The sequence below is a fragment of the Peromyscus californicus genome, unplaced genomic scaffold (genome assembly GCF_007827085.1).
Source record: "Peromyscus californicus insignis strain IS unplaced genomic scaffold, ASM782708v3 Scaffold_15__1_contigs__length_86483966, whole genome shotgun sequence".
Classification (NCBI taxonomy): domain Eukaryota; kingdom Metazoa; phylum Chordata; class Mammalia; order Rodentia; family Cricetidae; genus Peromyscus; species Peromyscus californicus.
The window spans coordinates 77,276,468-77,291,780 of record NW_026294447.1 but is presented as its reverse complement, the minus strand read 5'-3'; the positions used below and the strand labels follow the sequence as shown (position 1 = coordinate 77,291,780).

At 38.8% G+C, this 15,313-nt stretch overlaps 1 protein-coding gene across 1 annotated transcript in view; it reads left to right on the top strand.

The window, feature by feature from the left end:
* Window positions 1-15,313, top strand: part of Ccdc196 (coiled-coil domain containing 196) — a 22,760-nt gene extending 7,447 nt beyond the window's left edge. Inside the window, exons 4-9 of the mRNA XM_052739523.1 lie at window positions 253-330; window positions 511-594; window positions 1,295-1,354; window positions 1,721-1,862; window positions 7,680-7,735; window positions 8,033-15,313. Of these exons, the coding sequence (XP_052595483.1) occupies window positions 253-330; window positions 511-594; window positions 1,295-1,354; window positions 1,721-1,862; window positions 7,680-7,735; window positions 8,033-8,155 (543 nt within the window). The 3' untranslated portion in view covers window positions 8,156-15,313. The remainder of the gene's footprint in view (window positions 1-252; window positions 331-510; window positions 595-1,294; window positions 1,355-1,720; window positions 1,863-7,679; window positions 7,736-8,032) is intronic.

Sequence of the window (15,313 nt, the reverse complement as noted above, 5' to 3'; positions counted from 1 at the left end):
AACAAGGACTGTAATGTGGTAGTGAAAGTAAGTAATGAGGTGAGAAACTCAGCGGTCAGTGGTATATTATGTGGGTTCACTTAATAGTTGTTATTATTATTATAAGGAACATTAAGGAACCATTTTGAATCCCCTGTGGTAGGTATATGATTTCCATTTTGAGCCCTGAGAAGTTGCTGACGGGCAGGAACCAAAAGCCTTGACTTCACAATTACCACTAACTTAAAGCTTTGCCGCAATGTCTCTCCACAGACAGTTGAGTCAGAAGAGCCCCAGGATCAACAGAAAGCAGTCCCAACAAAGCCCAAAGCAGACTTGAAAGATGGAAAGGTGAGTGGACTCAGAATGTCACAGAAGTTGATGACAGACAGTTGGAAACCACCCTTTAATAATCAGGGTTAATTTGGGGATCAGGACTTTTAGGGTATATTTGATTTCTAGTCTGCCACGAAACTGCATTTTCCCATCTGGAATCATCTATCCCTTTAGCTCTTGTGTTCTCTCTCTTAGGCTCTGGAATCCCCCGTATCATTTAGGAAGGCCAAGAGTGAGCCAGAGACATCAGATGCAGAGAATGTGGAGGAGATAAGAAGGGTAGGAGCACAACCTCTCGGAGCAGAGTGACTTTTGTAACTGATTATAAATCAATTATAAATCAATTATCTGCTTAAGGTGTGCTGTGCTCCTAAATTGATGCAAATTTTATAAGCAATGTAGTATCTTTGGGATACTATATTTATGTTAGCCCTGCACCACAGGTTTCTGCAAAATCATGTTAGCTATCTTAAAATGAGAAAATCCATCCCAACAATGACAATTCCATACACACAGAGCACTTGTTAATTTATTGTGGAAATTTTTTTTTTTTTTTTTTTTTTGGTTTTTCGAGACAGGGTTTCTCTGTGTAGCTTTGCGCCTCTCCTGGAACTCACTTGGTAGCCCAGGCTGGCCTCAAACTCACAGAGATCCGCCTGGCTCTGCCTCCCGAGTGCTGGGATTAAAGGCGTGCGCCACCACCGCCCGGCTTATCGTGGAAATTTATTTAGAGATACTACATTTGCATCTCATCTTCCCCCAAACAAATCATTCACAGAAAATGAACTGTTCATTCATCTCTTAGTTTTTAGAGAATGCACTATATGGGGAGGTCAAATCAAGAAGACTGTGAAATAAAAACCAGCCTAACAGGGAATCTATGATACTATAATTTTGCTATAAGGCTGTTGCAGGATATTGAGAAAACTGATCTTTATCTCAATTTACTTTGTCACCCAGAAGGTCTTTCTTCCACCAGGAAAAGCAACAGAGGAAAATTGAATGGGTCAAATATGAGGAACATCCCAACATCCTTCAGGTACTAAGGTTTTCCAAAGTTGAACATGGGATCCATTTATTTATACAATGTAAAAGCTTTTAACTTCATATTGTTAAGGCCAATTCTCACATCCTCCATCGCCTGTTAAAAGAACTGGATTGTGGGAGAGAGCTGAAGTCACCTATCTCTGGATTTACCTTGCATAATTTGGAATAAATACTTCTTTTCATGTTTTTGATTTTGTACTATTTGAAATTGGGGAAAAATAACATATATTATCTTCCTAACTCTAAAAGACAAAACATGAGGGCTTTATTTTTTTAACATCTGTATAAAGAAACACAGGTAATAGTAAATTTAGAAAAGTCAGTATTGAGAATGTTTTGAAAAAATGTTTTCTTTCAGAATGGCTTCCATGGCAAAGTGATTGAGCTGAGAATTGAAGCCTTGAGGAACTACCAGAAGGCCAATGACCTAAAATTATCACTGTACCTACAGCATAATTTTGAGCCAATGCAAGAAGCTTTGAATCTTCTGAGGCCTCAAGGTGGGTAGAGTATCAGAGGTACATAGTTGGAGGTTTTGTTTTGTCTATTACACTGAAGGTCCCATTATTAACAGTAAGCATCACAGTGCCCTGGCACACAGTGTAAGTTAAATGTGGTGTAGATACATTTTTTCATTATCATCATTAATAATAGTATTCAGTAATGATTGTATTAAGATAAGGATTCTTTGTGGAAGACATTAAGTTTTCCTTTGTAAGCATAAATATACCATATCCTTAGTATATGTAGATGATAAGAGTTGACATTCAAAAATATTTAGTTTCTTTTCACCTTTACCCCCTACCCCTAGAACTAGAACTGGTCTCATAAGTCATATTGAATAGACTGTTACTTAAGAGCTGAAGGCGTAGGAGATAGTTGGCAAGGGCTCTGAATTCACTAATTCAGATGTATTTCTGGAAATATCAGTGATTTCCCCTAAAGACGTTCCAGTATCATAGGAAATCATAGTATTTCATAAAAAGTAAAATAATGGTTATGATGTGTAGGGAAAGGATTCTTACATTTCCAAGGATCTATTAATCTGAAGTCTTATTTTTAAGAAGAGACATGCCACGAGAAATCTTGTCCCAAGAGTAGCAATGCTTTACCGGTATCGGTACACATGTATCTAATTTCTTCTCAGTCTTAGTCCATTAAGGACTTGAATGTCTTATAAAAATCCCACACAACACATATGATTAAATAAATAGGTGAGGGGGAAGATAGGTTTTGTCAAAACATGATAATGTACGATAGAAATGATATTTAGTTAGTGGAGGTAGGTTATAAATTTGGTTCTGAATTCACCAGCAAACACGGATTGTCAGTGTTCATGAAGTAACAACAAAACAGTTGATCAGGACAAATACAGACTTTCATGGTACTGAGACATGAGAGTGGTTTCTCCTGCAGGCCTTCATAGAGGAAACAAGACTTCACTACAGAAAGGTCAGTAGTCAATATCCTCAATAATAGTTCCAAAATGAATCCAGAATCGAAAGTTCCTAGACTGTGTCTTATCTGTTCCTTGATACAATATGGTAAGAAGTCATTATTGTGAAATTTTTTTAATAGAATGCAGCAACTTAGCATGATTTGGTCCAGGTACACAGCACTCTATCTTCTTCAATAGGTAAAATTTGGAAAATCTAGAAAACTGGATGGACTACATGTCCCCAGGCAGAGTTCCACACATATTTTTCATTCTACTTATATTTTGAGAAGAAGTGGACAGCAGGAAGTTGGAAAGAGCCTGGAGGCAGTAAGTCATTAATATAGAAATTTAAAAAGACAAAGAAGTAGTATGAGGAAAACAGACAGCTGTGGTTTTGTGTCATTGAAAATTAGCCAAAGACCATCTCAAGGGGTCCACAGAGTAAGGAGACAGTTTTTAAATTCCAGATTTAAGTCAGTCCCCCATTAGTGATACCATTCATCCTGAGTGCCTCAGGAGACTCCCCTGTACATACTCACAGCACACTCAATCAGTTTGAACTGGGGCAGTCCATAGATCCACACCTTCTCTTTCACTTCTAGCAAATGAAGTGATAGGTTTCTGTAGTGCTCAGCCACTACATATTACCATAGGCATCGGCAGGAGCCATCCATCGATCCCATGGTTTACTGACTGTATTCACTAAGCAGAGACTATGTGCCCACACATATTCAAAATCCTTTGGTTTATTTGAGCCAAAATGGATCTGAAATCTAACAGTCATAGATTTGGGTTATATTGACTTATTTATAAACTCTATTTTTTTATTATAAAAAAAAAACCCAGAAGTGCTAGTTCTTATGGTGGATGTGCTGGTTAGTGTTTTTTGTTTGTTTGTTTGTTTTTTTTTTTTTTTTTTTTGTTAACTTGGCACAAGATAAGGTCATCTGGGAGAAGGAAACTTCAACTGAGAAAAATGTCTCCATCAGATTGACTTTTGGGGCATTTTCTTGATTAATATCTGATCTGGGAAGGCCCAGTCCTCTGTGGATAGTGCTACCCCTGGGCAGGTAGTCTTAGGTTGTATCAGAAAGTGGCTTGAGCAAGCCAGTAAGTAACATTCCTCCATGGTCTCTGCTTTAATTCCCGAATCTAATTCCTGCTTTGCACTCTTGCCCTGACTTCCCTTCATGATAGACGGTGGTTTGGACTTGTAAGCCAAACAAACCCTTTCTTTCTCAAGTTGCTTTTGGTTAGAATGTTTTTTTCTCACAACAGAAAACAAACTAAGACAATGGGAGAATTGTTAAAATAAACACACTATTATCAACAATAGGAAAGTAATGTGGTAGTATTACTGTTTTTCAACTTCTTTAGACTGTTGCTTATTTACTCATTTTTGCCACTCAAGTTGATTTCATTTTCATACATGCATTTCTTGAAAAAGAAAGTTCAAATAAACAAGACAAAACATGATCTCTCTATGTAGCCCATGCTGACCTCAGACCTGCAGTGATCCCTCTACTTCAGCCTCCTAAGAGCCAGTGTTACAGGCAGGAGCTACCATGCTCCGGCACAAAATTCGAATTACTAAACGACAAAACAATATAGCTTTCACAAGTAAACTTACTAATAACAAAACAAAAAAAAATTATCCAGGAAAGATGGTCAAGCCTGGGGCCTGTTTCATCATTATTGGAAAGTAAGATTAACAAGACTGATCATTTTAAAGAAACCAGGCCCAACTTTAAACTTTCTCCTTGGTGCTCTCAAGTCCAAAGCATTGGAAAAAAAAAAAACTGAGCTGGGTGCAGAAGCAACTGTTTATGATTCCAGCAGGTAGGAGGTGGAGGAATAAGGCACTAGAGGGCCAGGTCTGCCTGGGTGGAGAGTTTGTTTCAAAAAAACAATTTTTCCCCACTGTGATTTACAGGATCTAAAGACATGTTACAACACCTCTTAAATTTATTACAGGTGTCACCTAAAATTATTTCACTACCAAACTCTGAGAAGTTTTAATTTAATGGGAAAAGCCATGGCTCTAGGGTCAGATAGATGCATGTGTTGTAGCCCTTACATGACATGGGAAAGTTATTTGATTTCAATTTTTCTGTATCTAATATTTACAACCATCACGTGTAACAGGGCACATTTAAAACTTGCCACTTTGTGTAACCCTTATAATGACACTGTAAGATCTGAAATATGGAACAAGCAAACTCAGAAAAGTCAGGCTTCTGTGTTCCTAGTTAAAGCTGGGGTTCTGGACTGAATGATACAATGGCAGTGTGAAAGTTTGATTTATTATGCCTCTTCCAGTCCTAAAAACTGTGATGGGAATCCAAACTTAGCTATTTATAGTATCATCCTCCCAATGAAGAATCATAGTCCCTAAGGCTGTTTTCAGAGAATGTTTACAAATAGGTTGGGAGGCCTGTAATTATATATTTAGTCCGGTAGGTGGCACCAACCACATCTATGCCAAGTCCATAACAAATGGTAATTCAGGAAACGTGAAATGCTGTAGGAGACTGGTTTTCTATTACCCTTAGGACAAAATGTGCCACATTTATATACCAAATGAAAAACGAAGAAAAGAACCTATTGATGTTTTGTGTCATGCTGTGTGGCACCAAGATGTATTACTGGCAGCCTTGATTAAACATTAAAATTGGGGTTCTGTTGTACAACTCTTAACTGTTATTATTCCCCTCCCTGAACTATATCCTTCACCCCATTCCAAACAAAGAAACAAAAAACAAAAGCAATTGCCTACTTCCCCCATAGTTCTGGTCTAAGACTTTTTCTCCCTGCCACAAATAAATCAGGCAATTAGGGCAATGAAGTAAAAAGGGGCTGGGCTATTACACAAGGACTATTTGAAGGTTAAGTACTTAATAGCCCTTTTGGATGGCATTCTGGTTCTTCTAGTTTCAAAAGAACTGAATTGCTTAAACTTGTCATAGAGGAAGGGTGGCGTGTCATTTTGAACATACCTCCTAGGCTAATCAGGCAAACACAGGTCTTTCCTTTTCAGATATTTCCAAGTAGAAGGAAGTTTTGCTCCAATGGTCTTAGCCAAGAATCCCTCCTTCCCTGTTCAGTGGGCAGTCTGGCTGAGTTAATGGTGCCTTCTATTTTGTTGGTAAATACTAGAGTCTTTGTTACAGTTCAAGCAATTCCTATTTGAGAAATTCCCTGAAGCCTGGGACTCAGCATCACCAGAGTCTTAGCTCTGGGCGTCATCTGATCTTCTACAAGAAAATGTTTCTGTTGTTTTCACTCAGGGATAGTCTTTCCTTTCTTTAGCCCCCAGAGACAGGTCACAAGTGAAGGAGTTTGCTTCTTATAATTTGGCTCAGGGTTTGTGTCACCCCTCACTCCCTGGCATGTACTATGTCAAAACTGCAGTTTGTAGCCTTTGCTACTCACTTATCTTAGAAAACACAGGCACTAAGCAACCTCTAAGTTCAGATGAATCTCCCATCACACCTGCTGGTGTTTAGAGAATTAAGGGCTTGTCTTCAGCGATAACGTATCTGTGATAAGCTATTTGATTTTGACAGTCTTACTTTTCGTCTCCCACATCCCAGGCTCTTCTCAGCATTTCTGTGAGCCTTCTGAGCAGAGATGGAAGGTTCTCCTTAGGAGAAGGACCTGAAGTCTGGATGGAGAGATGGTGCTACATTTGTAAATTGACATGGAAGCCCACTGAAGTGGAAAATGAATATGACTGAAAACTTACTTACTCACTAACCCTCTGTTCTGAAAGCAAGGTCTTCCTCTCACCTTTACTTCCCTTCATTCATTCCTCATCCTGATGGCTCACATTTCAGGAGGCAGAGACACAAACCACAACTGGCTCAAATCTAGAGCTTTCACAAAGAGTATTGCTCTTAACTAGTCTATAAGCTTCGAGGCAACCTGAACCCTCGAAACATTAAAGCTGTATTTGTGGTATTAAAAGGAGATGAAACTGATTCGTAATTTCTTCTGTTTTCCATAAAATCTTACAGAAGTCTAGACAGGAAGAATAAAGTCAGCTTTTTTTCTAAATATGAAATTAGTAAAAAATTTAAAAAGTACACTGCACCCTGATTAAGACAGTTTTCATGGGTGACAATGGCTCAACCTGTTCACATCAAGTGCTCAGGAGAGGTGCAGCATGTTTTCATTTTTTGTTTTTTAAGAGACAGATTTGAATTTCAGCTAAGCAATGGATAATTATTATCAGTGTCTCAAGTTTTGCATGGAACGTGTACTAAAAATTACTGGCGTACACTGAAATTCAAATTTAACAGAGTTCCTCTCATTTAGACCTACCCTAGACATGCTGACTAGGAAGCACCCTACAATTCTCCCTTTCTTGCCTCCCATTTCAGCCTGCATCTGTCATCCGCCCTGCTGCTGCTGCTTTCTCTTTCTGAACCTCACCTTGGTGTTTTGTTCTTTACTACATGACTATTCTTGTGTAGTATATGTCTAGCTTATCACAGTGGGTGTGTATATGTATGTGTGTGTGTGTGTATATATATATATATATATATATATATATATATATATAGAGAGAGAGAGAGAGAGAGAGAGAGAGAGAGAGAGAGACTTGGTTTATCATCCCACTTCTTTTAAATGTTAGGGCTTCATTTCTGAAGACTCTCAAGGTTTTTATTTACATGTAATTCTCAAACAAGTTTTCCCACTATAGAACATAAGCTTTCAGTAGAAAAAAAAGACCTACCACCCCAACTTTGAAATATTCTGTTATTTTCTAGAATTACTTGAAAATTCATATCAATGTTACTATTTGTCCCATAGTTGTACAATTAAGCAATGCCATAATGAATGTTAATAGCCCTCATTTTCCAATGTCTTCCACCAGGTAAAATGGGTACAACTACAGAGAAAGCAACAACCAACAGAATTGAGCCCAATATGGTGAGAGAACAGCTTTCCTTTATTAAAAACAAAAACAAAAAACCCTCTAATTTTAAAAGGCTTGGATAATGGGTATAGATTTTTGCAGTACATTTCTTTGTTTGTACATTTATTGATCTACTTTTGCCATGCTCAGGATCCAGTCCATGGCCTTGTGCATGGCAGCCAAGAGCGCGATCATAAGCAACAACCCAGCCCTGTAATGCATTTAAAATGCATTCTAATTTATTATTTTTTATATTTGCAAAGCACTCATTTGAATGTTTCCCCTCTTGTTTTTCTCCTTCTATTTTAAAGACAATCCCAAGATCAAAGAACTACACAGAAGAGCAAGAAGGAACTACAGAAAGTCAGTCTGATGATGTTGGAGAGAGGCTCTTTTTTCTGAGGTCAATGCCAGATGAAGTTCTGAAGGATTAGAAGGCTTTCACTCCATTTGCTTTGGACAGAGTTAAAGACTAGGTACAGCCATTTCTGTTCATTAAAATCTCTCAAACCTTGATTTTAGTTCCATTTCCCAGTCTACCACCAATCTGGGGGGAGAAACGTTGCACATTTGGCCCTAAGCATGTTGGGACTTCAGTCATTTAGGGATTGTAAATTGCCTCTAATTACACTGGTAAATTTGGGATGAAATGACTGGATTCAAATCACATTGGTTATTGTTAAGTTCACAGAAAGTTATTTTCTACCTCTGAAGTATTTAATTCACTGTTGATAAGTAAGCTTCAGGTAAAAAAATAAAGAGAACTACATTCCCTACATGGCTCTTACTCTCTCACATCATATTGCTTGTTAGCTAGTCCTTACTTTCTAGTCCTTGAATATCTCGTACTCTCCAGCATTATGTTTTTAGTTTAGGCCTCCTTTTCTGCCTGAGTTACCACAGTCTATTAACTGGCTTTCCTGCTTCCAGGCTCTCTAATCCATCTCTCACAATACCACAGAAACTATTTTTTCTAAAAGAGAAATGAGATCAGGTCACTCCACACCCCTTTTATTATGAAGTCCAAATCCTTCACAGACAATAGTTGAGCCGTCTCCTGCTTAGCTCTCCAGTCTCATCTTTCAGTTTCCCTTTTCCTCACAGTCTTAGAGTAAGCTTTACAGAACTATTTCCAGTTCCCCCGGTGCATCATGGGTTCTAGGTACAAAGCTGAAAAAACTCTTTTCTCCTTGTCTTGACAACTTCCCCTTTCTCTTTAATCTCTGTGTGAGTGTGCACATGTGCTGTGGTGTACATGCAGAGGTCAGAGGTCACCCTTCCCCCTTGTTTGAGACAGGCTCTGTTATTCATCACTGATGCAGAGACAAGGCTAACTGGTGTGAGAATTAGCCTCTGGGTAATTCTCCTGTCTCCACTTCCCACTCTGCTGTGGGAGTGCTGGGAATAGAGGTACACACTACCACATCTGGCTTTACATGGGTTCTGGGAACCTTGGGCCCCATGTGTGTACAACAAGGGTTTACGTACAGAGCCATCTCTCCTTTTTTTCTTTTCTTTTCTATTTATTTCATTTATTTACTTATTGGAGACAGGGTCTCGCTATGTACCCCTGGCTCTCCTCGAACTCGATATGTAGACCAGAGATCTATCTGCCTCAGCCCCCTAAGTGCTGGGATTAAAGATGTCCGCCCCTATGACTGGCCTCCATTTTTCTTAAGAACTAAGTTTAGTATCTTTTTCTCTCCCAGTGATTTTTAATCCTTACTGTGTACTGGGATCTCCTTGTAGACTCTGAAAAATAGCATTATCACAAGGTCACTCCCCAGGTGATTTAAATCAAGATCTTTGAGAGCTAAGACAAAAACATTCGTAATTTTTAGTAAGAGCCTCAGAAAATTCTAATGTTCATTCAGGTTTGAGTTTTGTTTTTGTTCTTGAGACAGGGTCTCACTATGTAGCCTTGGCTCTCCTGGAACTTGATATGTAGACCAGCTGGCCTTGAACTCAAGAGATCTGTTGGCCTCTGCTTCCTGAGTGCTGGGATTAAAGACATGTGCCACCACCACCCGGCTAGGTTTGAGAATTTTTGTTCTCAACTCTTACTTATATCATAGCACTTAATGAACTATGTCGCAATTTTGTTCATCTACTCAGATCTCTCTCTCATCAGATGATGAACTCTTCAAGACACAGAACTATGTCTTGTTCATCTTTTCATTTTAATCAGCTTACACAGTGCCTTTAACATAGGCTTTAACGTAAGTTTAGTAAATGATATCATACAAGGATTTTTTTTTATAGCTTAAATATGATATGACTCCCAAAGTTCATGTGTCAAATGCTTAACCTACAGCTGGTAGCGCTATTTGGGGAGATGTGAAAACTTTGGTGAATATGGGTCTAGCTGTATGTAGTAGGCCCTATGGTATGTGCCTTTAAAGGTTCCTCTCTCTGACTTTTGTCTGCTATTAAGTCAAAGAAATTCTGTATACTTCTTTTGTCATGATGTCTTTCCCAAGTGCATGGGGCCAAATGACCACGGACTGAACCCTCTGAAACAGGGAGCTAGATTAACTCTTTTTCCTTCAAGTTGTTCTCTCAGGAATTTTAATTATAACTAAACAAAAGTAATAAAAAATAATTGTACTTCTCTGGTAATGGGCAAAGTAAGCCAATTAATTAATAATTTTTTTCCTCCAAGGGGAAAGTTAAGTTCTTAAAATGCATTTTATGTTTTAAAAATGATTTTTATTACTTTAAATATGTATCTTGCATTGGGGGGCAGTATGTACACCAGTGCTGGCGCTGGTGTCTGCAGAGGACAGAGGCATTAGAGTCCCATGGAGTTGGAGCTACATGTGATTATGAACCATCCGATGTCATAGGTAACTAATGACTGCTGACAGAAGGACAATTAGTCCCTCTCAGGGATGAGCACCCCATTGGTTGTCCAATGAATACACAAACAACAAAAAAAACCAGACTCAGCAAGTTCTATATTTATATTTGTGCATATACATACATACACACACATATATGTATTTAACAATAATAATCAAAGAAAAAGACACCATCCGCTTTGAGAATGGGGGAGACATGGAGGTTGTTGGAAGGCAGGTACTTGAAGGGGCTAGAGTGAGGAAAGGGAGGCAGAAAACTGATGTAATTCTATGTCAATTAAAACATGTTAAAATTAATTTTAAAGATAAAATTTTACAATATTAGTACATATTATTTGCACAAAGTGATGGGTTTTATCATGACATGGTTATACATCTATACAAAATACTTTGGCCATATTAGCTCCCTCAACACAAAAATCTTGTCCTTTAGAGTGGCTTATTTCACTTAAAAGTGGTCTATATCTATTGTTCCATATCTACTTTCTTGCAAATAACAATTTAATTTTTTATGGTTGACTGATTCCCCACATATATACACATTTTCTTTACCCGTTTATCCATTAATGGGCCTCTAGGCTGATTTTATAATTTAGCTATTATAAATAGTGTTGCAATAGACAAGAATGTGCAGGTATTTCTACTGTGTGCTGATTGAGTCCTCCGCATATGCTAAGGTGTAGTATGCAGCAGGGTCATGTGGTAGCCTTATTCTTGGTTTTAAAAAAGTTATTGTTTTGTGTGTGTATGCATGATATGTGAGGGGAGGGCATGTGGGCCATGGCACATGTGTGAAGGTCAAAGGAAAACTTTAGTGGGACAGGGGTCTCTCCTCCCACCTGTAGGTGGGTTCCAGGGATGGAATTCTGGTTGCCAAACACGTGACAACTGCTTTTCCTTGCTGAGCCATCTTACTTGACTTTACACTTAGTTTTGTCTGGAATTCCCACGTTGTTTCCATGGTGGCGGACGTATTTACCTCCCCACCAACAGTATACAAGGGTGCTGCTTCCCCCTTGCATTCTTTTTTTTTTTTTGGTTTTTCGAGACAGGGTTTCTCTGTGTAGCTTTGCACCTCTCCTGGAACTCACTTGGTAGCCCAGGCTGGCCTCGAACTCACAGAGATCCGCCTGGCTCTGCCTCCCGAGTGCTGGGATTAAAGGCGTGCGCCACCACCGCCCGCGCCCCCCTTGCATTCTTAGAAGCATTTTTTTTCTTGATAACAGTCACTCTAACTGGGCTGAGCTGGAATCTCAGTGTGGTTTTAATTTGATTTCCTTTATAGTCAAGGGATTTAGGTGTTTCCCCCACCATGTATTTATTGTCTACTTGTACTTCTTTTGATAATTTTTATAATTCATTTGCTCATGTACTAATTGAATTATTTTTCCTTATATTGAAAACAGTTTTTTAAATTTATGTTTTTGTGCTTAACTTTTCAAGTTCTTTATATATTCTGAATATTGATGTCATAGCAATCCCATCAAAATTCCAGCGAGATTCTTCATAGAACTAGAGAAAAAGAATCAGGAAATTCAAGTAGAAGCACAAAAGGACTCTGAATGGCCAAAGCAATTCTGAGCAAAAGGAGCGGCGCTGGAAGGAACATGGCGTCTGGTTTAGGAAGCCATAGCAACCAAACCAACACTGTACAGTCATGGGAACCGTCAGAGAGTCCAAGCGAACAGAGCAGAGGACCCAGAAGTGAACCCAACGAGCTGCAGCCACCGACGCTTGACCAAGATTCTCAAAGCACATACTAGACAGAAGACACCACCTTCACAAACAGGGCTGGGCAGACCAGATATCCACATGGAGAATACTGAAACTAGACCCTTCCTCTGTATTCTCTGTATAAAAATCCAAGTGTGTCAAAGCCTTTCATGAAAGAGCAACACGCTAGAAGAAATCATATGGAAAAACACCTCCAGATATAAATACAGACAATGGTTTTCGGAACGGGTTTTCAGTAACTCAGGACAAAATAGCACAAATTGACACGTGGGATTCAACCAAATTAAAAAGCTTCTGCACAGCCAGGAAACAATTACTGGGGTAAAGGAAAGAGCCTGAAGATGGGAGGAAGGTAGACCTTCTTAAAAACAATGTTGGATGTGTGGTGTGCTGAGGCGGTCAGTTCTAGTTCTCTCCTCCCACCATATGCGTCTTGGGGACCAAACTCCAGATGTCAGGCTTGGGAGCAAGTGCTAAGCCATCTCACTGAACCCTGGGAGAGTTTTCAAATGTGCTTTTCAATTGGCAAAGTTCTGTGAGTTCATAGGATGTTAGTATTTTAAGTATAAAGTTCCTTCACTTTACAAAAGGAGAAACTAAACTTCATGTACTTTGAAAGGGTATCCAAAGACCTATAGTTAATTCAAGCCAGAGCTGGTTACCAGAGTGTAGATATCATTACTGCCAGCTCATACTCCAGCCTAATTCTCATCTTTTCCCCTCTGACTGTAAAAACAAGTCTCCAAAGCCCTAAGATGATTAGTTTCATTTTCTGCCAACTGTGTTAGCTGAGTATATAATCCACATTCTGTTTCAAGAAAACCACCTCTTAACTAAGACCCTGAGAGACTCTGGCAGACCTGAGATTTTCGGAACCAATTACATTAGATAGAGCAATGAGAACAAAAGACAATAATATAAAATCTAACTACTAGTGACTACCCTGAACTTTTCATTTAACCTAAGGGCCTTGGACTCCTAATCTTAACACTATTAAAACAGTACTCTTTATTTCAAAAAATTATTTTTACCACTATAATGAATTGAGATTAGTATATGAATGCCTACTGTTAATTAAGGTCTGAAATAATCTGTTTTGCTTGCTAGCAGAGGTTTTCATTTTTATTAGAAATAAGTCCTGTTATGCTGGGCATAGTGATACATACCTGTAAACACAGAACTACTTCAGGAGACAGAAGCAAGGGTGTCATGAGTTCAAAGTTAACCTTGGCTACATATTGAGACCCTGTCTCATTATCCCCAGTGTATTGAAATTATAAGTTCATTATCACTCAGACATGTCAACTTTCCTTCAAGTGATTCAAAATTTTCATTTTCTTCAAAACACAAACTGAGATTTTTTAGCCCTTTATCATACTTCATTAAAAAAAAAAAGATTTCATATTGGCCTTTGACTTTCCCCTATGACAACACAAAATCATCTCCTAGATGGACTGGCTGCTTACCAAACAGTGTCAACACTTTGATGAATTAAGGACAAGGTTCTCAGCTTTATGGGCACAAATAAATTTGTTTGGTTAACTTATTCAAAAGATGAGCAACTCATTCAAGCTACTAAAACTCTTGAGATTAAATGATAAACCAAATATCAATTTAAATTACAGACAGGATACACATCTATAATTCCAGCAATCAGGGAAGTGGAGGCAGGAGGATCAGAAGTTCAAGGTCATCCTCACCCACACAGTGAGTTTGAGGCCCGCCTGGATATACCCCTCAAAAGAAAATAAAAAATTCACAGAGAGGTATATCTTCCAATTGAGTTAGAGTATGCTTATACTTAAGGTACTCTTATTGCTTATTCAAATTATGGGGAACTGAATTGGTGAGCAGGGGAGTATTTATGTTTGAAATATTAGTTTTATTAGTACTCATATTACAATGTTTCTTTGATAAAAATCTCCTAATATCCTTGACTGTACTTAGTTTAAAAATACTTCTAAAATTTTTATTTATGTGTGTATGCCACATGTGTGCCCACAGAGGTTAGAAGAGGGTGTTGGATACCCTGGAAATGGAGCTACAGGTGTTTGTGAGCCGCCTGATGTGGGTGCTGGAACCAAACTCAAGATTTCAGGAGTGTTCTTAAGTGCTGAGTTATCTCTCCAGCCCCAAGAGACTTTTTTTTTTAATGTCAAGGCCAGCTGAGGAAAACCTTGTCCTATCAGCAATACATTTATGAACCATCTCTTTAGGAGATACGACTCATGTAGTACCTCATTTGTAGTGTCTCAACTTCCTAACTTTACAGAGGATATTTACTAACATTTCACCCCCCAAATTGCCTTTTGCAATGATCACAAATGGACTTGCAATGTTTACCCCACTTTCCTAAATGAAGCAAGGCCAACACCAGCTTGATAACTTCGGTACAGAACTACAATTATCAGAGGGAAGGTGGCAGTGTATAACATTTAATTTTCACTCTTATCTAGACAGAAAGTCCACCTTTAGTATTAAGTAAATTATAGCCACTTTAGACGTCTCATTTCAAAGGCAGAGACTTGTGTAATCTGTTGCATCCCAAGCAAACATCTAGTAGCCTCTCTGGCACCTTAGGAGGGGCCTGAATTGCTTCCAATTCCAAGTCCCTATTGCTTCCTCTGTTCTGTACTGGTTGTCAAACATTAGGGAATGGAAAGGAAACAAGGTTCTGGTTTGAAAGGAAGACTTACCCTACAACCAATCAATTCCACATCAGGGAGATATGCAGGCAGACACAAATATGATTTTTAATTGACTTTTTTTTTTTGTGGGAAGGTGGGGTGGGGCAGAGCTGCTCACTTCATGACGGCCTGGAAACAGAATGACTGCCAGCTGCTTTTCTCCCTTTTACCGGTTTGTCCTATCCAGGGCTCCGCCTACGAGACTGAGATAGTGTAGCTCACGTTTAGGGTGGGCCTTTCCTCCCTTAGTAAAAGCTGGGCCTCACCCGGAGGTGTGTTTTACTAATCTTCTAAGTATTTCTTTCTTTCT